At 41.6% G+C, this 20,255-nt stretch overlaps 1 protein-coding gene across 1 annotated transcript in view; it reads right to left on the bottom strand.

The window, feature by feature from the left end:
- Positions 1–20,255, bottom strand: part of VWA7 (von Willebrand factor A domain containing 7) — a 48,243-nt gene that overhangs the window by 11,123 nt on the left and 16,865 nt on the right. The window contains exons 4-12 of the mRNA XM_087954336.1: positions 19,776–19,872; positions 17,001–17,114; positions 15,740–15,935; positions 13,292–13,461; positions 11,402–11,514; positions 7,772–7,888; positions 6,441–6,620; positions 4,961–5,138; positions 485–637 (exon numbers count right to left, since the gene is read on the bottom strand). Coding sequence (XP_087810462.1) covers positions 485–637; positions 4,961–5,138; positions 6,441–6,620; positions 7,772–7,888; positions 11,402–11,514; positions 13,292–13,461; positions 15,740–15,935; positions 17,001–17,114; positions 19,776–19,872 — 1,318 coding nt within the window. The remainder of the gene's footprint in view (positions 1–484; positions 638–4,960; positions 5,139–6,440; positions 6,621–7,771; positions 7,889–11,401; positions 11,515–13,291; positions 13,462–15,739; positions 15,936–17,000; positions 17,115–19,775; positions 19,873–20,255) is intronic.

Here is a 20,255-nt window from a genome sequence, read left to right as displayed (position 1 = left end):
CGGATGGAGTTCAAATTGACTCAGCCTTCCTTTCTTCTGAGGTCAGTCAAATGAGGACTCAGATTGTTGTGGGGTAATATGCTGACATTCTAAATTGTTCAGAGAGTACTGTAAAGCACTGTGGAGTAGTTATAAGTCTAAGTACTATTTCTATTGCCATGACCAGCAACAGATTAGGAAGTTGAAGAGTACAGTTTTTTAAAGACTGAAAAGGCTAACTTCTCTTCACTCATTTTTTTTAAAGAACACAGAATATGACTTCCCCATTACATACCAGGACTCTCCAACTGTCCTACCTTTTTTTCGCCCCCAACCCTTAATTTTCCGAATTGACTTCTAAAATGCACCTGGCCACTGAGAATGACAAAAACTAACGCAACTTTATATTGGTGGAGACGACCTACACCCTGAAATTATTGTCATTATACTTCATGGAAAGTCTGGTCCTACTGAACAAAGAACCCAGTTTAAACCCATTTCTCACCTTGAATATACACCGAATAATGCCCTTTGGACTGAAGTTTCAAAGTCCATTCACCAGGACGGACAGGAGCGAAAAGGAATGCTCTATAAATTCCACCAATGTGCTGGATCTTGGCTAAGGGACCGTGAATTGTTGCATTAGTTTGGAATCTATCTGTACAAAAAAATGGGTGGGAAGAACATCAGTGGTATTTAAGAATAAACTCAAGTATAGGTAGTCCTCGCTTAACAACTGCTGATTTAGTGACCTTTTGAAGTTAGGATAGACCTTCCAAAAGGTACTTACAACCTCATTTCAAAGTTCCTTTTATATATATATATATATATATATATATATATATGGCATTCGGCTTTGTTCGGGTATTTTCCCACATCATTGTAGTTGTTCTTTTAAAGTTGTAGCAACGTTTCAGCAGAATCTCATCTGCCATCATCAGGCTTCTGTATAGTGTTCATCTGTGAGTCAGACTTTTACAGTGGTTTCAGATTTAAATTTGGGGCAGCCTATTGCTGTGCCAGAATGGTTTTTTCTTCATCCTGATTGGTTGGGGAGTCTTGGTCTGTGTTTATTGGTCTCGGAGTTTGCTGTGTTCTGCTTGATTGGTGTCTCTAATATCTTCTGTCTGTTTTTGGCTCTTTTTGTATCTTGATTGGCTGGCAGCATTGTGTTACTTTATTGGAGGCCTTTAGTGCAGCTTGGCTTCGGGTAAATGGACGGCTATCATTAGTTAGGAAGCTGGGTTTCATCTGGGTGCCTGGTTGGGGTGTGTTTGAGCTGGAGGTATCAGGGGGATCTGTTTGTGCCCAGGTGTTTGCCTGGCTTGTGGTGTGGAGATTTTTTGTTTGTGAGTGCAGGCTTCCAAATGATTGACAGCCTGGTGGAATCATCTCTTCTATTCATGCTTTCTGGTCTTTTTTCAATCTCTATGGCTTCTCTGATGATTCTGTGGCTAGGGTTTTCTATAGTGGCTAGGGTTTTGGTGCCATTGAAGTTGATGCTATGACCTGTGGCTTCCATGTGTTGGACTAGTGAGGAAGTGTGTTCCAGCTTTTTGACTGCATTTTTGTGTTCATCCAGGCGGGTACTTATTCTTCTATTGGTCTGTCCAATGTATGTGGCTGGGCATGATGCACAGGGGACTTCGTATATGCCTTGGTTTTCCAGGTCAATTTTATCTTTGGGGTTGCTAAGGATGGCTGCTATTTTTCTGTCTGTTTTGAAGGCAGTCTTGATGTGATGTCTGTGTAGTACCTTACTAATTTTGTCTGTAGTACCTCTTATGTAGGGCAGGACAGCTGTTCCATAGGTCTGTTCACAAAAGCAAAATCACCAGCCTGATCCACAAAAACACACTGAAACATAATAGAGACCCAGAAGATGAACAGACCTATGGAACAGCTGTCCTGCCCTACATAAGACCAAGACTCCCAACCAATCAGGATGAAGAAAAAACCATTCTGGCACAGCAATAGGCTGCCCCAAATTTAAATCTGAAACCACTGTAAAAGTCTGACTCACAGATGAACACTATACAGAAGCCTGATGATGGCAGATGAGATTCTGCTGAAACGTTGCTACAACTTTAAAAGAACAACTACAATGACGTGGGAAAATACTCGAACAAAGCCGAATGCCATACATACATACATATATACATACATACATACATACATATATATATTTTCTTAAGTTTTCGTGGTACCATGTATGGCCTTCAGCTTTGAATTGGTATGCTCACGTCATAGTAGTGGTGCTTTTAAAGTTGTAGCAACGCTTCAGCAGACCATCTGCCATCATCAGGCTTCTGTATACTGACTCACAGACGGACACAATACAGAAGCCTGATGATGGCAGATGAGATTCTGCTGAAACGTTGCTACAACTTTAAAAGCACCACTACTATGACGTGGGAAAATACCCGAACAAAGCTGAAGGCAGTTGTAGTGGAATGTAGTCTGGATTCCCAGGATTATGTAAACCCAGTTCTGGAGGCCTGTGTTGGTTACCAGTTGGTTTCCAAGTTCAATTTCAAGTACTGTACTGGTTTTCACTACTAAAACCTGCCAGACCATCTAAATCAGCCAGAACTGGCCCAATCAATTAGACCAATTAGAAAGAAATTACTACACATTCCTCATTTCTGACATCATTAAAGAAACTCCATTTCTAGAACTAAGGGGAAATTTCCTGAAGAGGAGTAAACCAGTGGAATGGTTTGCTTCTGCAAGTTGTGGGTGCTTGTTGTGGTTCGCCGGCAGCAGGTGTGGGTGGCTGAGGTCTCGGAGAGCGAGGACTCAGATGAGGGGCCTGCGTGTGATGCAGGGATGGGGCCAGGACCATCAGGGAGTGGAATGCTGCCTTCGGAGCTTGTGGAGGCTGGCAGCAGTGATGAAGAGGTCCCTGAGGAGCCTGTGCCCAGTGCGTGTGCACGCAGGGCTGCTCAAAGGAAAGAGCAGCTGCAGCAGCATGGGTGACTCGGGAGTAAGGCTGCAAGGTGATGGCCCCTCCCTTAAGGGATAAAAGCCAGCCTGAGAGACCGGGATTCTTTGCAGGAAGCAAAGAAGTTCTTGCACTTCAAGCCTTGTGGAAGTTCGGACTATCCTGGTTTTGTGTTTGGAGACTTTTGGTTTTGATTATTTCCTTGCAATTTAATCTAGTGTTACCTGGCAGCCTTGTACAACCTTGGCAAGGCTTGTTCTTATCTGGGACAATTCGTTTTTAAGAGCGTTTTACTGTGAATGAACAGAATTCACAGAGAAGTATTGAAAAGGTTTTGCTTTTATCTCTGTTTGGTGTTTATTTGCTTTGAGCGAGGCTTGGGTCAGAACAGTGCTCTATCACTAGAGGCTTTTAAAAAGAGACTGAACGGCCATTTGGTATAGTGTCTTCTATTTGAGGAGAGGGTTGGACTATAATAAGGTCCCTTCCAACTTCGTTGTTCTATGTCCTATGCTTCTCCATAATAACATTGTGGAATAGTCTCTCTTTGAAAATTAGGTCGATCCACCATTTTGTCAATTTTTCAAAAACGGTTAAAAAAGCAAGTTAAACATAGAACAATAGAGTTGGAAGGGACCTTCTATCCTGCTTGAGCAGGAGACTCTATACTGTTCCAGACAAGTGGCTGTCCAGTCTCTTGTTAAAAACTTCCTGTCCCTGATTTGACATGGCCTCATTTTTATCTCCAACTCTTAAATTATCCTTTATGTTTTTTTCTTACGTTGTTCAGTATTATAATTTTTTAAGTCTGTCAGTTTTGTGGTCTGTACTGTGAATATTAAAACTGTGTGATTTATTCTACGTAAGTTACCAAGAGTATTTTTTTTGATCGTGATGAATACAAATAAGTATTCATTTGTTAGATACTATATAGGTAGTCCTCGATTTATGACAGTAACGGAGCCTGCTGATTACGGTTGTAAGTCACAACGGTCATAAAACGGATCACCCACTTGCCCGACTAAATTTTTTGACCTTTCGGCAATCGTAAAGCATTTTTTGCTCCAGTCAAAAAATGAACGCTGCGATCATTAAGCAAATCCATTTTTCGCTGTGATCCTTAAGAAAATCCAAGGTCTGGTTCTGCCACAAAGTGGAAGTAAATGCCAAAATGTGGTCATGTGACTGAGTATGGTGCAAACGAGCATAAATATGAGCCAATTATCAAGCACCTAACATGTGATGTGGTAATGGGGGTGTGGCCACTGAAACTTTGAATCCTATTGTAAGTAGTTTTTTTCAGGGTCTATCATAACTTCAAATGGTTGCTAAGCAACAGGTCATTAGTAGATGACTACCTATATACTCAAGGGACACAGTGGCTCAGTGGTAAGACGCTGAGCTTGTCGATCAGAAAGATCGGCAGTTCGGCGGTTCGAATCCCTAGTGCCGTGTAACGGAGTGAGCTCCTGTTACTTGTCCCAGCTTCTGTCAACTTAGCAGTTCGAAAGCATGTAAAAATGCAAGTAGAAAAATAGGGACCCCTTTGGTGGGAAGGTAACAATGTTCTGTGTGCCTTCGGGCATTCAGTCATGCCGGCAACATGACCACAGAGACGTCTTCAGACAGCGTGACTCTTCAGCTTTGAAACGGAGATGAACACTGCCTCCTAGAGCCGGAAACAATTAGCACGTATGTGCGAGGGGAACTTTTACCTTTACCAATAACTCACATTTTTGTTACATGATTTAAGATGAAATATATAGTGCTTTCTGCTCTTATTTTTCCCCCAACCACCCTGAGAGGGAAAAAAAACCCAACTTCTCAAAGTATCCCATAGAACTTCCACGGCTGAGAGTAAGCTCTATTCTGATCTCCCCATTGTTAATCCAAAGTTTTAACCATACAGTCATCCCACCCACCCCCAAATTAAGAAAAAGAAACAATTTGCAATTAGTATAAAAGCATTTTTTTAAAAAAAGTACAAGATCCAAAACATGAAAACGAATCACTATAAGAGGGAATATAGATGGCTACCTGTTGGATCCCTTATTTCAAAGAACTCCACGGAGCCTTGGATGGTCACCACCACGCGGTCCACCAAACTGTCAATCCAAAACTGGTGGTTTGCCAACTGGGGAGCTTGCTTCTTTGTCCTACGCTGAGTCCCTTTAGGTCTCAAGATGTTTCCTTTGTGGTAGCGAAAGAGAGTCACCTAGAAAAATATAATACAGGTAGCCCTCAGCTTACAACAGTCCACACCGGGAATCCTGCATCCAGTTTTGGTCACCACATTACCAAAAAAGGCTTTGGAAAAGGTGCAAATAAGAGCAACTAAGAGGATTAAAGGCCTGGAGACAAAAACCATATATGAAAACCGGTGTCAGGGCTCCAGCCTCCACCCCCATTTATATAATGAGTTTCTAGCCACATCTCTCAGATGTTTAAAGAAGATTTATTTATTATTTATTTATTAGATTTATTAGGAAGATTTATTAGAACATGGCGGTGCTACCTGGGTGCAGCTGACTCTGAGACACATCACTGATTTCACCGTTGACCCTGGTCTTCCCCCACCCTCTGGATGTTTATTCTCCAATGGGACACATCCATAGCCAAGAGTCATCAATCACGCTCTCCAGTAATAATCTTGCGCACCAGAAACTTCAGTCGCCTAGAAATTATCTAAGGAATGCACTACTTCCCCCACTCTCTTTCTGCTGGCAACTCAAAAAGACCAGAGAAATATTTTCAAGTTGAAAACTGGTTGCTTGTGACTTACGACTACTTTTCACACTTATGATCGTTGCAGCATTCCCATGATCATGTGATGCTTGGCAACTGGCATGTAATCATGATGGTGACAATGTCCCAGAATCATGTGACCATTTTTTGCGACCTTCTGACAAGAAAAGCCAATGGGGAAGCCAGATTGGCTTAACAACTGAAGTGATTTGTTTAGCAACCACAGCAAAAAAAGGTTGTAAGATCACTTGTATAGATCATGCTAGAGAGCACTGCACACCAGAACAACTAGACACAAGGACAGATTTTTCCTGAACGCCATCACTCTGCTAAACAAATAATTCCCTCAACACTGTCCAACTATTTACAAAGTCTGCACTACTATTACTATTGATCTTCTCATCACTCCTTACCACCCAGCCCCTCCCACTTGTGACTGTATGACTTTAACTTTGTCGCTTGTATCCTTACGATTTATATTGACAGTTTCCTAGTATGATTTGATTGTTTATTTGTACCCTATGACTATCATTAAGTGTTGCACCTTATGATTCTTAACAAATGTATCTTTTCCTTTTATGTACACTGAGAACATATGCACCAAGACAAATTCCTTGTGTATCCAATCATCCTTGGCCAATAAAGAATTCATTCATTCATTCATTAACAATGACCTTGATAAGTAATAGAAATTGTGGTCCCAATTATGGTTGTTACCTTCCTGACCTGTATGATCTATGTATACATATACACACATGCACCTTGCCATTACCGAAGATAATCTGGATTCGCCAATAATCTCAGCCATCTGCCGGATATTATCGTTGTCTGTGAATATAATCTGGCCTCCAGAACTCTCAGCTAACTGAACGTACAAGTCAAATCGGTTCGGGGCAAGCGTTTCCCGCTTCGTTCGAGTCTTGGATGGGTCTTCTGTGATTAGGAAGGTCACCTGATATTGAGAAAGAAAGAACCCCAGGCTTAGGGTCCAGAATGCAGAATATTCTAAATATGCTGCATCCAAAGCGTTTAGAAACGTGGCTCGGTTTTGTATGAAAATGCTAACGTGTTTGGAAATGGCAGCTGGGGACACGATATACCGTTTTGGAATAGTATTTATTGGTTTTTGTTTTCCTTTTGTCATAAGATTTTCAGTTTTCACCAGCCTGTGCCAATGTGATATTGTACGTTGAATCAAACTATGCTTTGAGAAACCTACCTGCCTCGGAGTTTTGTTTGTTATGGGTGGATTACTTGGACCCTTGACACCTGCAACCTTTCTGTTAGGAGTTTGAGGTGACATACATCTTCTCCTCCAATTGGTTTCTCAGAATTGCCCTCTTGTTAGTTAGATGGGGCTGAAAGGTTCTCATTGGCCCCAGAAGGCCTGAGGATGAATTTGAATCCTGTTCTTCCCAATCTTAAATCCATCCAGCAGCATTTGCCACAAATCTCACTATGATGTGCTAATACCGTGTTTCTCAATATCAGCAATGTCAGGATTCCGGCAGTTGCCCTAATTAAATCATGAGCCTCGAGCCAAACTTCAAAAACTTCAAAGAATTTATTAGGAGCAAACATATCAGCATAACCTGCATGCATCCGATTCTGAGATACATAATTCACTGTCACCCTTGACCCTGGTTTCCCCCCACCCCTCTGGGTGTATCATAATTTATATTCTCCAATGAAACACGTTCATAGCCAAGAGTCATCAATCACGTTCTCCAATTAGAGATTTGCACGTCAGAAATTCCAGTCGCTTAGTTATAATCTTTGCAAGATAAGAATGGAATGCACTTTCGGTTCCAAACTGCTGCAATTTCTTCCCCTCCCCCTTTCTGTTCAGGCAACTGTAAAACAGGCGTGGGAATGTTTTATGAGTTGACAGGCAACTTGAAGCTGTGTGGACTTCAACTCCCAGAATTCCCCAGCCGGTGGTTTCTTAGCCACAGCATCTGACACCCCCCCCCCCCCCAGTGCCTGGATGTAGTGGGATGCTGGGAGGAAGAGGCTGGCATATTTTGCACTGGCATACTATACAACTGGAAAGAAATATATCCAAAAGGAAACTGTTTGATAAAAGGAAGAGGCACAGCTGACCTTGCACTTCTTTTCCTGAATTAGGGATTCCACGCTGTTCTTCAGGTGAGCATCTTTAGCAGATGCATCAGTGAAGACAAAGATCTCGGAATAGGGTGGTGAGTTCTGGAGGGCAAGCTAAGTTAAAAAAAAAGAGAGAGAGAGAGAGAAAGACAAGGAAGATTCATATACATCCCCTGAACATGACATTTATCAGAAAAGAATAACAGTTGGAAGCGATCTTGGAGGTCTTCTGGTCCAACCCACCTCTCAAGTATGAGACTATACGAGGGGTGTCAAACTCGATTTCATTGAGGGCCACATCAGGGTTGTGTTTGACCTCGGGAGGATGGGGGGGGATTTGACGTGGCCAGGGTTGGTGAGGCGAGCATGATGTCACCTGTGTTGGGACACGCCTGTGAGCGCTCTGCTAGCGAAAATGGGCTCCCGAGCTCTGTTTTCGGCTGCAATAGCCTCCTGCAATCCTCTGCCAGTGAAAACAGAGCTCAAGGGGGTGGCACACGCAGCCCTCACGAGCTCCATTTTCAGCTGGGATGGCCTCCTGCAACCTTCTGCCCCAATGAAAACAGAGCTCGGGAGGGCCACGCGTGGACCTCGTGTGCTCAGTTTTTACTGGCAGAGGCATCGCAGGCCAATCCTTCACTATTTCCAGGGCAGCCGCACGGGCCAGATTGTTCTGACCCAAACTTTGTTCCAAGTAAACAAACACCAAACAGAGATAAAAGCAAAACCTTTTAATGCTTCTTTGAGAATTCCATTAATTTACGGTGAAAAGCTATTAAAACTCTGATAAGAACGAGCCTTACCAAGGCTGTTAAAAGCACTACATTAAGTTGCCAAGAAATATTCCAAACAAAAAGTCTTCAAACACAAACGCAGATAGTCCGAACTTCCACAAGGTTTGAAGTACAAGAACTTCTTTGCTTCCTGCAAAGAATCCCAGTCTCTCAGGCTGGCTTTTATCTCTTAAGGGAGGGGCCATCACCTTGCAGCCTTACTCCCGAGTTGCCCGTGCTGCTGCAGCTGCTCTTTCCTTTGAGCAGCCCTGCACGCACACGCACTGGGCACAGGCTCCTCGGGAGGTCTCTTCATCACTGCTGCCAGTATCCACAATCTCTGAAGGCAGCATTCCACTCCCTGATGGTCCTGGCCCCATCCCTGCATCACACGCAGGCCCCTCATCTGAGTCCTCGCTCTCCGAGACCTCAGCTGTCCGCACCTGCTGCTAGCAAACCACAACACAGATCTAAGCACCCCGTAGGCCGGATCCATCTCCCAGGCCTTGAGTTTGACACCCCTGTTCTACCCCATTTCAAACAGATAGTTGTCCGATCTCTTCTTGAAAATCTCCAGTGTTGGAGCATTCACAACTTCTGAAGGCAAGTTGTTCTACTGATTAATTGTTCTATCTGTCAGGAAATTTCTCCTTAGTTCTAAGCTGCTTCTCTCCTCGATTAGTTTCCATCTCTTGCTTCCTGGCCTGCTTCTTATTCCAGGTGCTTGGAGAATAGGTTGACCCCCTTCTTCTTTGTGGCAGCCCTTTAGATATTAGAAGACTGCTACGGTGGCAGATAACATTTTTTTAAAAGAATATGCTTGACGTTGTTGGTAGAAAGAAAAGGTAAAGGACAACCAGCAGCAAGGTACATGGACTTCATTAACCTGACGATGGGTACATCAATGAGAGATTTCAAGGTCAGGTTGGAAACAGATCCTTCCTGGAGAAAGCCTATCTATGTGGTTGCTGGCAGTCAATATCAAGGTGCGCAATCAATCAATCATCAACCAAACATTATGAAAATCAAGATCTCTCCCTTGATCAGCTATTGGAACAGCTATTTCAGCTGCTGTCTTGTTTTGTTTTTTTGAAGAGAATAGATTGCACCTCAATTACACTATAGAAAGGGCACACTCATCCAGTTAGGATTTTTAGAATCATAAAATCATCAGACTGGAAGGCTTGGAGATCTTTGAGTCCAACCCCCCTGGAAACCTTATGCCAGGGGTGTCAAACTCGTGTTGTCATGTGATAAGTTGCGACTTCCCCCCCCTTTGCTAAAAAGGGAGTGGGCGTGGCCAGCACGTGACACATTTGGCCTGCCTTATACCATCCCAATCAAATGGCTGTCCAGTCTATTTTTGAAAACCTCCAGTGATGGAACACCCACAACTCCAGGAGATAAGCTCTTCCATCGATTAATTTTTCTCACTATCGAGATATTTCTCCTTACTTCTAGGTTGGATCTCTCTTTTTTACTGTGCATTTAATAATCCAGTCCTGGTCAAAATAGCTTCATAAGTCCATCCTCAGAAATCCACCAGTCAAGTAGAGATCCAATATTTTGTTTTTTTATTTTTTGTTTTTTCTTCATCTTTCTCTGGTTTTTTTCAATGGAATTTGCATGGATTACAGTTTGAGAACTTCTGATCTATAAAATTATGCAGCAATAAAAGGTGTTTCATGAGTGCTACCTCCAGGGCTGACAGACACATTTCAGGCTCATCTCCACCACCCAATGGGCTGATGGTGTTTAAGACTTTCCAAAATTCTTCAGGGTCACTGGTCTTACTGACTGGTCCAAAACCTAGAAGAGAAAGAGAGAGGAGGGAGGGAAAGAGATAGAGAAACAAAAAGGGAAAGGAGAGAGGGAGAGAGATAGTAACAGGGAGAGAGAGGAGGAAAGGAAAGAGACAGGAACAGCGAGAGAGGGACAGTGAAAGAGAAGGGAAGAAGAAAAGGAGAGAGAGGGACAGAGAAAGAGAGAGGGAGAGTGAAATAAAGAGAGAAAGAGGGAGAGAGAAAAGAAGAGGGACAGAGCAAAAGAGGGAGAGAAAAAGGGAGAGGGAGAGGAAAGGGAGAGAGAGGAAGAGGGAAAGAGAAACAGAGAGAGGGGGGACAGAAGGAGAGAGAAAGGAAGAGGGAGAGAGGGAGAAAGCAAGACAGAGAAAGAGGAGGCAGAGAAAGCAAGAGAGATGGAGGGAGAGAAAGAGGAAGAGAGAAGGAGAAAGAGAGAGAGGGAGAGTAATGGCCAATTCTCAAAACATCTGATATTATTTCTTAGTATTTTAGTATATGCAGCATTGCTTGAATGTCCTCTGCACAAAAACACACCTACAACTATCCAGTACTAGGTGAAAACTCTTATATTTTCCAAGCTGACTAACTGGCTGTAACGTTTTAGAAAACCATTTTAGAATTGCAATTCTTATCCTGATGTTTACAGTGATTTATTGCCATTAATATTATTACCATTGGTGTTACAAAGTTTTTACTGAGAAACTCAAATGGCTGTCCAGTCTATTTTTGAAAACCTCCAGTGATGGAACACCCACAACTCCAGGAGATAAGCTCTTCCATCGATTAATTTTTCTCACTATCGAGACATTTCTCCTTACTTCTAGGTTGGATCTCTCTTTTTTACTGTGCATTTAATAATCCAGTCCTGGTCAAAATAGCTTCATAAGTCCATCCTCAGAAATCCATCAGTCAAGTAGAGATCCAATATTTTGTTTTTTTGTTTTTCCTCATCTTTCTCTGGGTTTTTTTCAATGGAATTTGCATGGATTACAGTTTGAGAACTTCTGATCTATAAAATTATGCAGCAATAAAAGGTGTTTCATGAGTGCTACCTCCAGGGCTGACAGACACATTTCAGGCTCATCTCCACCACCCAATGGGCTGATGGTGTTTAAGACTTTCCAAAATTCTTCAGGGTCACTGGTCTTACTGACTGGTCCAAAACCTAGAAGAGAAAGAGAGAGGAGGGAGGGAAAGAGATAGAGAAACAAAAAGGGAAAGGAGAGAGGGAGAGAGATAGTAACAGGGAGAGAGAGGAGGAAAGGAAAGAGACAGGAACAGCGAGAGAGGGACAGTGAAAGAGAAGGGAAGAAGAAAAGGAGAGAGAGGGACAGAGAAAGAGAGAGGGAGAGTGAAATAAAGAGAGAAAGAGGGAGAGAGAAAAGAAGAGGGACAGAGCAAAAGAGGGAGAGAAAAAGGGAGAGGGAGAGGAAAGGGAGAGAGAGGAAGAGGGAAAGAGAAACAGAGAGAGGGGGGACAGAAGGAGAGAGAAAGGAAGAGGGAGAGAGGGAGAAAGCAAGACAGAGAAAGAGGAGGCAGAGAAAGCAAGAGAGATGGAGGGAGAGAAAGAGGAAGAGAGAAGGAGAAAGAGAGAGAGGGAGAGTAATGGCCAATTCTCAAAACATCTGATATTATTTCTTAGTATTTTAGTATATGCAGCATTGCTTGAATGTCCTCTGCACAAAAACACACCTACAACTATCCAGTACTAGGTGAAAACTCTTATATTTTCCAAGACGTTTTAGAAAACCATTTTAGAATTGCAATTCTTATCCTGATGTTTACAGTGATTTATTGCTATTAATATTATTACCATTGGTGTTACAAAGTTTTTACTGAGAAACTCTGAATTAGAATCTTTCAGGGAAACTCCCACCACACACACACACACACACACACACACACACACACACAAAATTTTCTCACATGAGCTTCCCTGAATTTTTAGATCATTGGGACAGAGCCCACTTTCTGTTCTGCCAACACCCAAAGCTTGTTGATCAGAAATCCCACAAGGGCTTCCAAATCTTTTTGCACTAATTGTCTTGTCTCCAAAATCCACCTTCCAGCAGGCAATGATGTTTTTATTCAGTAAAGACTCTGGTCAAATACCCAGAAGTTCTGTCAACCTTGTGTGTGTATATATATATATATACTGTATATATTGCAATTCCCTATTTGTCTCAACGTGTCTCATTGTAAGTTTTATTTATTTTGTATTCTTCACTTTTAACCGGTGGTTGTTTTCTACTGGTTCGGATCGGTTCAAGTGAACCGGTAGTAAAAAAAAATGCTACTGTTTGGCCGAACCACTAGTAGAAAAAACAGCTACCGGTTTGCCAGGTAGCTGAACCAGTATTTCTTTTTTTTTTTCTTCCTCCCAACGATCAGCTGTTCTGATGATCAGCTGTGCCAGGATCCCCCTCGCTGTCTTACTGCTTCACCCAGGAGGCTTCCCTGAGGCCCAGGAGGCAAAAAAATGGAGCGCAGGGGTGGGTGGGTGGGTTTGATGTGCGCCCACCCCAGCGCTCCATTTTTTGCCTCCTGGGCCTTAGGGAAGCCTCCTGGCAGCAAAAATGGCCTCCCAGGAGGTTTCCCTGAGGCCCAGGAGGCAAAAAAAACCAAAATGGAGCACTGGGGGAGGGGGTGCTGCAAAAAAAAAAAAGAAGAAGAAGAAGCCATGCCCACCCAGTCACATGGCCACTCCCATCTAGCCACACCCACAGAACCGGTAGTAAAAATATTTGCCTCCCACCCCTGCTTTTAACTTTGTATTCTACTTAACGATCTAAAAATCAGGGAAGCTCAGGTGAGAAATGTTAACTTTGTCCCCAGCTTTCTACTGTTCCACTTTGTAAAGCTGGGGACAAAGTTAACAAGCAAGCAATAGCAATAAAAAAATGAAATGCAACTAAAAAAAGAGGCTATGTCAATAATCTTACCGGGATCATGGAAAGGCACCAAGAGGTAAAAATCTGGTTGTTGAGGGGTGCCTTGGCGCTGCTCGATGATCTCCCGTGCCTGAAACTTAGCAGCGCTGATCTCTTCCCCCATACTTCCAGTGGTGTCCACAACGAAACTCAGGCCTGTGGTTGAGCTGATATCCAGCAACCTTCAAAAAAAATATAGTGTGAATTGTGATTTAATAAATTATTCTTTAGGACAGATTCATACCTGATGCTAAGAGATGATGTGGTTTATTTGGGGCTGGCTTAGCATGTTATGTATGTTATGTAGGCTTAACATGTTAAGTAAGCTTAGTCCTTCTGGTCTGTAAAATAAGGGTTACGGCTTACCAGGCTATGCAAAAATAATCAATTGTGCTTTATACAATCAAGCGTGGCTTAGTGTAATGAACCAGTGTGGAATTATGGAAACATACAGGGAGAAGGCCTTCACATTTTCTCTCTCTTTCCTTTCTCTCTCTCTCTTTCCCCTTTCTTCCATCCTTCCTTTTCTTTTTTCTTTCTTTCTTTCTTTCTTTCTTTCTTTCTTTTTTTTTCTTTCTTTCTTTCTTTCTTTCTTTCTTTCTTTCTTTCTTTCTTTCTTTCTTTCTTTCTTTTCTTCCCTCCTTCTTTTTCCTTCCTTTCTTCCTTCTTTTCTCTTTTCTTTCTCTCTTTTTCTTTCTTTCTCTCTCCCTCTCTTCCTCCCTCTTTTCCTTTCCTTTCCTTTTTCTTCTGCTTTTTCCTTTCCTGCTTCTGCTCTTTATTAGTTTACATTCATTTTTTCTATGTTTTGTAATAACACTTAATAAAAATTAATAAAATACATTTTAAAATGCAATATGTACTGTATGTGAGTATATTGATGCTATCTTGTTGGCTGTTATCTCTATTGATTTACAGCAACTGTTAAATGTACAGTGCAAGGAAGATAAGTCATCTGAAAATTAATATCCTGAAGATTAAGATGGGCTTATTTCACAGTTATATGGAATTGCTGAATAGGGAAATTTTTCAGAGTATTAGGCAGCATGTGGCCTATCATAAGGAATTAATGATTCTCATGACAACTGAAAATGTGAGTAATTAATGTTTGTTTAAAGAAGCCGAGATGGCTGCATATAAAAAGGACGCTTCTGCTTGCTTTGTTATGTGTAAATGAAAATGGATGTTGACAGGAGAAAGTAATTTGAATGTGATGGGAAAGGGGTAGTTAAGAAATGTGCTTAATGAAACGAGAAGAGAAAGGCTCAAAAATGAATGAGTGATGAAAGAATGTGGATTCATACAAAAGCAAGGATGAAAGAGAATCATTGATGTGGTTCAGTCATATAGAGAAAGCAAATAGAGAATTAAAACACAGAACAAACAAGTAAAAGAATAGTTAAAGGGTTGTGAGGAAGGAGATGAGAAACATGATGAGGTGGTGAGATCCTCAAAAAGAAAGAGATGAGAAATTTAACAAAGATCAAAAAGCAAGACATCAATCAGTATTTAGTAGAAGCAAGGATAATTGGCAAAGATGGAAAGGTATGGCTAAATGAGGTTGATGAAAACTAGTTTTAACTATGTTTTTCTTCTTCTTTTCCCCTCATCTGTAATTTCTTTGGCTTGCTCTTCCCTAATGTTTTTCAGCCACTTTACATAATGCTGCTTACCACAAGAGAGATAGGTGTGGTCTTTTAATTTCTTTAGAGTCGCTCGATTCTGAGATGGGCAGCATATAAATTTAATAATTTATGATATTTCTAATCTGCCTCAATCATCATCTTTTAATGACGCCATCATCCCTAGTCGGGTAGAGTCTGGGCAACTGAATGGAGTTGAGTGTTCACTGGCCGGATGCCCTTCCTGTCACCAATGTGGAGTTATATTCAACAGATATATTCTCATCGTGCCCAGAGAGAGAAATATCTGCCTCTATCTATGATCAAACTCACAGCTTCCTGATTCTTGTGAGAGGTCCATCTCTAGGCCAGAGGTCTTCAATCTTGGCAACTTTAAGACTTGTGGACTTCAACGCCTTGAATTCCTCAGCTAGCTTTGCTGGCTGAGGAATTCTGGGAGTTGAAGTCCACAAGTCTTAAAGTTGCCAAGGTTGGAGACCCATGCTCTAGGCCAGGGGTCCCCAACCTTGGCAACTTTAAGACTTGTGGACTTCGACTCCCAGAATTCCTGAGCTAACTTGCCTGGAGGAGGAATTCTGGGAGTTGAAGTCCACAAGTCTTAAAGTTGCCAAGGTTGGGGACCCCTGCTCTAGGCCATTGCACCACTCTTCTAATCTGCCTCAATTGGAGTGTAAAATGGTCCTATACCTAATTTCAGGACTAATGATAGGAGGAAATTCTGGACACTTCGGAAAAATGCCTCTGGAACTATCTACGGCCAATCCCCATATCCACAGGTGACAGTTAACTGTAAGAACCTTAAAAGAATGGTCCAGATTACCTCATAAATTGCCTGTTCCCTATTTCTCGCCACATCTTCTCCAGAAAGTGTATGGAGGCCTCCAGGGCCAGCCTAGCTGCCTTCTGGTGCAGGTAATGGTGAGGTGAGAAGAGCAGGGAGGTGCTGTCCTTATTGATGCCGCCTCGTGGTTCTTGATGGCGGCTCTCATCGAACCTCCCACCATGACTGCACTTTCCTGAGGAGATAGGAAGGAGGAAGAAGACTGTCAGCCTAGCATCTTCACCTGCAAAGAATGAAGGGTGGAGTCATACCATTTGGAGAAGGATGGAATAATACCATCATCATCTCCATTTAATGATCCCATAATCCCTTGCGGGGTGGAGTCTGGGCAACTGAATGGAGCTGAGTGTTTACTGGCCAGATGCCCTTCCTGTCGCCAATGCGGCGTTCTATTCAGCAGATATGGAATAATGGAATAATACCATTCCTGTAGAAAACTCTGCTTTTTGTACAACCATTTATATGGGTTTTTTTAATATGCTGTTTTTCAACCTCCCAGATTCCTACTAATGTGAGCTCTGCCACATCATCTTTATGGGGGTCTGTTAGCCTGCTCTATAATTTCATCCAACCTGCCTGAATTTTTCAGCGATTCTGCACAAGGTGTTAGAACACATTTTGCACTCTGTTTTGTGCAAAAAAAGGGGGGAATTTCTTGCATTAAAAAAAAAAAAAGAGACCAGAGAATTTTTGCCAGGATGAACTAATAAAGGAAGTGATTTATTTATGGACTGATATAGGAAGTTCTTTTGCTAGAGACTTCCATTATTCTATTTTTTCCCCTCTTCTTCTGTCAGAGAAACAATATGGAAGGCTCTACTAGGCTTCAAAAAAAAAAAAAAAAAACCCAAACACCTCCAAATCCTGAAGCATAAAAGATTCATTCATTTCCCCATCAATTAACTATGAAAAGGTCCTACAATTCTCCCCAGTTCCACAGGAGTGATTTCTTTTTCACATTCTTTTTCACACACACATACTGGACACCAAATACTATAAATAAAAGAGGCAGCTGACGGAGAGAACATCTCAAAGAAACACAGAAAAAAAGTTCTCGAAGCTGTGCCAAAGCTCATTTTCTCCTCCTTACAGATTTTAGCGTCAACTCTCTTGAGGATGTAAGGAGAATACAAATGAGGCTTCCGGCTTTGATAGTATTAAGGAGAGGAAGGGAAAAAACCTCTTTGGCTTCCAAACAGAGCCTCCCCCCCCCCCTCCTCCATTGGCCACAAAAACATACCAATAGGCTTTTGGGGATGGGAACCATAGTAACCCGTGGTGAGAACAGCAAGCTTGTCCAGGAGATTTCCTTTGCAGGTCCATTCAGAGCAATCGTGGCAAGTCCAGATGCCAGCTGAGAAGGCACAAGAAAAATAGCATGAAGTAAAAAAAAAAGGGAGGGTAGGAAAGAAGGCGGGGGGGCGGGGCGGCGAGGGCCCTGAGACCCTGCTTGGTCTCAGCAAAATGGACTGATGAATGCAAGTTCCACTTTTTCCTCACTTGGCAAAAAGTTCCATTTTTTTTCACTCGGCCAAATCTTACAATAGCATTTAGAAATATATACCTCCCCCCCCCCAGTTCTTTACAGCACTATCTGGGTGGTTTGCAATGTAGAAGCATTATTTGCATATCGTCCCCCCAACAATCTGGGTCCTCAGTTTACCGACCACGGAAGGATGGGGAGGCTGAGTCAACCTTGAGCCCTGTCTCAGGATCAGACCCCAGGCTGTGGGCAGAGTTTGCTTGCAATACTGCATACTTGAATCACTGCGCCACCAGGCCTCTTTGTGCCAACTTTCCCCCCAACCCTAACTTTACAAGCTTTTTTTTTTTTTGCCACAGTTGTTAAGCGAATTGCTGCAGTTGTTAAGTGAAGCATGTGGTTGTTAAGTGAATCCAGCTGCCCCCATTGACTTGCTTGTCGGAAGGCAGTTTGGAGGTCGCAAATGGCTAGACTTAGTCTTAGAATAACTTGGTGATGGTGATCACGTGATCCCAGGATGCTACAACCATTATAACCATTTGTCTGGACTATTTGCCTGAAATAGTATAGGATTTCCTACCTGAGCAGGGGGTTGGACTAGAAGACCTCCAAGGTCCCTCCCAACTCTTCTCTTCTCTTCTAATTCTACTCCTATTCTGTTCTATTCTGTTCTGTTCCATTCTATTCTATTCTAAATTCTATTCTATTCTATTCTATTCTATTCTATTCTATTCTATTCTATTCTATTCTATTCTATTCTATTCTTATTCTATTCTATTCTATTCTATATTCTACTCCTATTCTGTTCTGTCCTGTCCTGTCCTGTCCTATTCTATTCTATTCTAAATTCTACTCCTATTCTATTCTATATTCTACTCCTATTCTGTTCTGTTCTGTTCTGTCCTGTCCTGTCCTGTCCTGTCCTATCCTATTCTATTCTATTCTATATTCTACTCCTATTCTGTTGTTCTGTTCTGTCCTGTCCTATTCTATTCTAAATTCTATACTCCTATTCTACTCCTACTCTATTCCATTCTATTCTATTCTATATTCTACTTCTGTTCTGTTCTGTCCTGTCCTGTCCTTTTCTAAATTCTATTCTATTCTATTCTATTATTCTATTCTATTCTATATTCTATTCTGTTCTGTTCTGTCCTGTCCTATTCTGTCTCCACTATTCTATTCTATTCTAATTCTACTGTTCTTCTGTCTATTCATTCTAAATTCTATATATTCTACACTTATTCTTCTATTCTATTCTATATTCTACTTCTGTTCTGTTCTGTCCTGTCCTGTCCTGTCCTGTCTATTCTATTCCTATTCTATCCTATCTATTCATTCTATTCTATTCTATATTCTACTTCTATTCTGTTCCTGTCCTGTCCTGTCCTGTCCTTTTCTAAATTCTATACTCCTATTCTACTCCTACTCTATTCCATTCTATTCTATTCTATATTCTACTTCTGTTCTGTTCTGTCCTGTCCTATTCTAAAATCTATACTCCTATTCTACTCCTACTCTATTCCATTCCATTCTATTCTATATTCTACTTCTGTCCTGTTCGGTCCTGTCCTGTCCTATTCTAAATTCTATACTCCTATTCTACTCCTACTCTATTCCATTCTATTCTTGCCGGTTGCCAAGTGCTTGAATTTTAGAATATAGAATAACATAGTTGGAAGAGGTCTTCTAATCCAACCTCCAGCTCAGGCAGGAAACCCTACACCATTTCAGACAAATGGTTGTCCAACCTCTTCTTAAAAACTTCCAGTGTTGAAGCATTCACAACTTCTGGAGGCAAGTTGTTCCACTAACTATCAGGGAATTTCTCCTTAGTTATAGGCTGCTTCTCTCCTTGATTAGTTTCCACCCATGGCTTCTTATCCTGCCTTCAGTTTTGATCACATGACTTTGGGGAATCTGCAACAGTCTTAAGAGTGAGGATTATTCGTAAGTCAATTTTTTTTCAGTGCCACTGTTAACTTCAATCGGTGACTAAATCAATGATTATAAGTCTAAGATAACCTGTGTTTCTCTCGGCTGCTACTGTATGTATTTCAATTTTTGTAGCTGAAATTCTGACTGTTTTAACTTTTATTTTAAATATTGTTCAAACACACCAAATTGTTCGTTGATATGAGCAGCTATGTAAACTGACCAAATAAATAAATAAACAGTCTGAATCAATAAATTATCTGTGCCATTGTTAACTTCAAAGGGTTTCTAAGTGAATGCTTGTAATATTTGTATTTTTCTTGGCAGCTTTGCATTTCAATTTTTGTAGCTGAGATTCTAATCCTTTTAACTTGTATTTCAATTATTGTTCACCACCCTGAATCATTTTTTGGGGTGGGTGGGTGCCTAGATATAAATAGACTAAATAAATAAACCAACAGGCTAAATCAATACATTTTCAGCAGGCTGAGAACAGGCTCCTCTGAGAGTGAATCAGGGTCTGATACCCACTAATAATACTATATCTCATGTGAAGGCAAATTCAAGTAAAAGAGAAAAATAGGACCTGATCCATACCTTCAGCGACAGACTGAATTTCTCGGCCTGGCTGAACCAAGTCAAGGAGTATTCCTTCATTTCCCAGTTCTACCCAGTTACTGTGGCTGTAGAAATCCTGGCCGGAAAGAAAGAGGGTGAGCAGTTTCTCTACTAATGATTTTTGTTAAATTATGGATTGCAATCCTCCATTTTGATTTCAAAGATACAGTTCATCAGTCTGGAACCCGCATTACGTATCTGATATTAATACAGTTGAGAAAGTCCAGAAATATTTCACAAGAAGAGTTCTCCACTCCTCTACTCATTGCAGAATACCTTATGCCACCAGACTCAAAATTCTAGACCTAGAAAACCTAGAACTACGCCGCCTTCGGTCCGATCTAAGTAAATAATATAAAATCATACATTGCAATGTCCTACCTGTCAATGAATACTTCAGCTTCAACCATAACAATACAAGAGCAAACGAAAAAGAAATAAGAAGATATAACTCGGGAC

This window comes from Notechis scutatus, chromosome 2 (assembly GCF_049901735.1).
Source record: "Notechis scutatus isolate UNSWTSFEM ecotype Mainland chromosome 2, rNotScu1.2, whole genome shotgun sequence".
In the NCBI taxonomy this organism is placed as follows: Eukaryota; Metazoa; Chordata; class Lepidosauria; order Squamata; family Elapidae; genus Notechis; species Notechis scutatus.
Note: the sequence above shows the minus strand (reverse complement) of the source record. Positions and strands in the feature narration are given on the sequence as shown.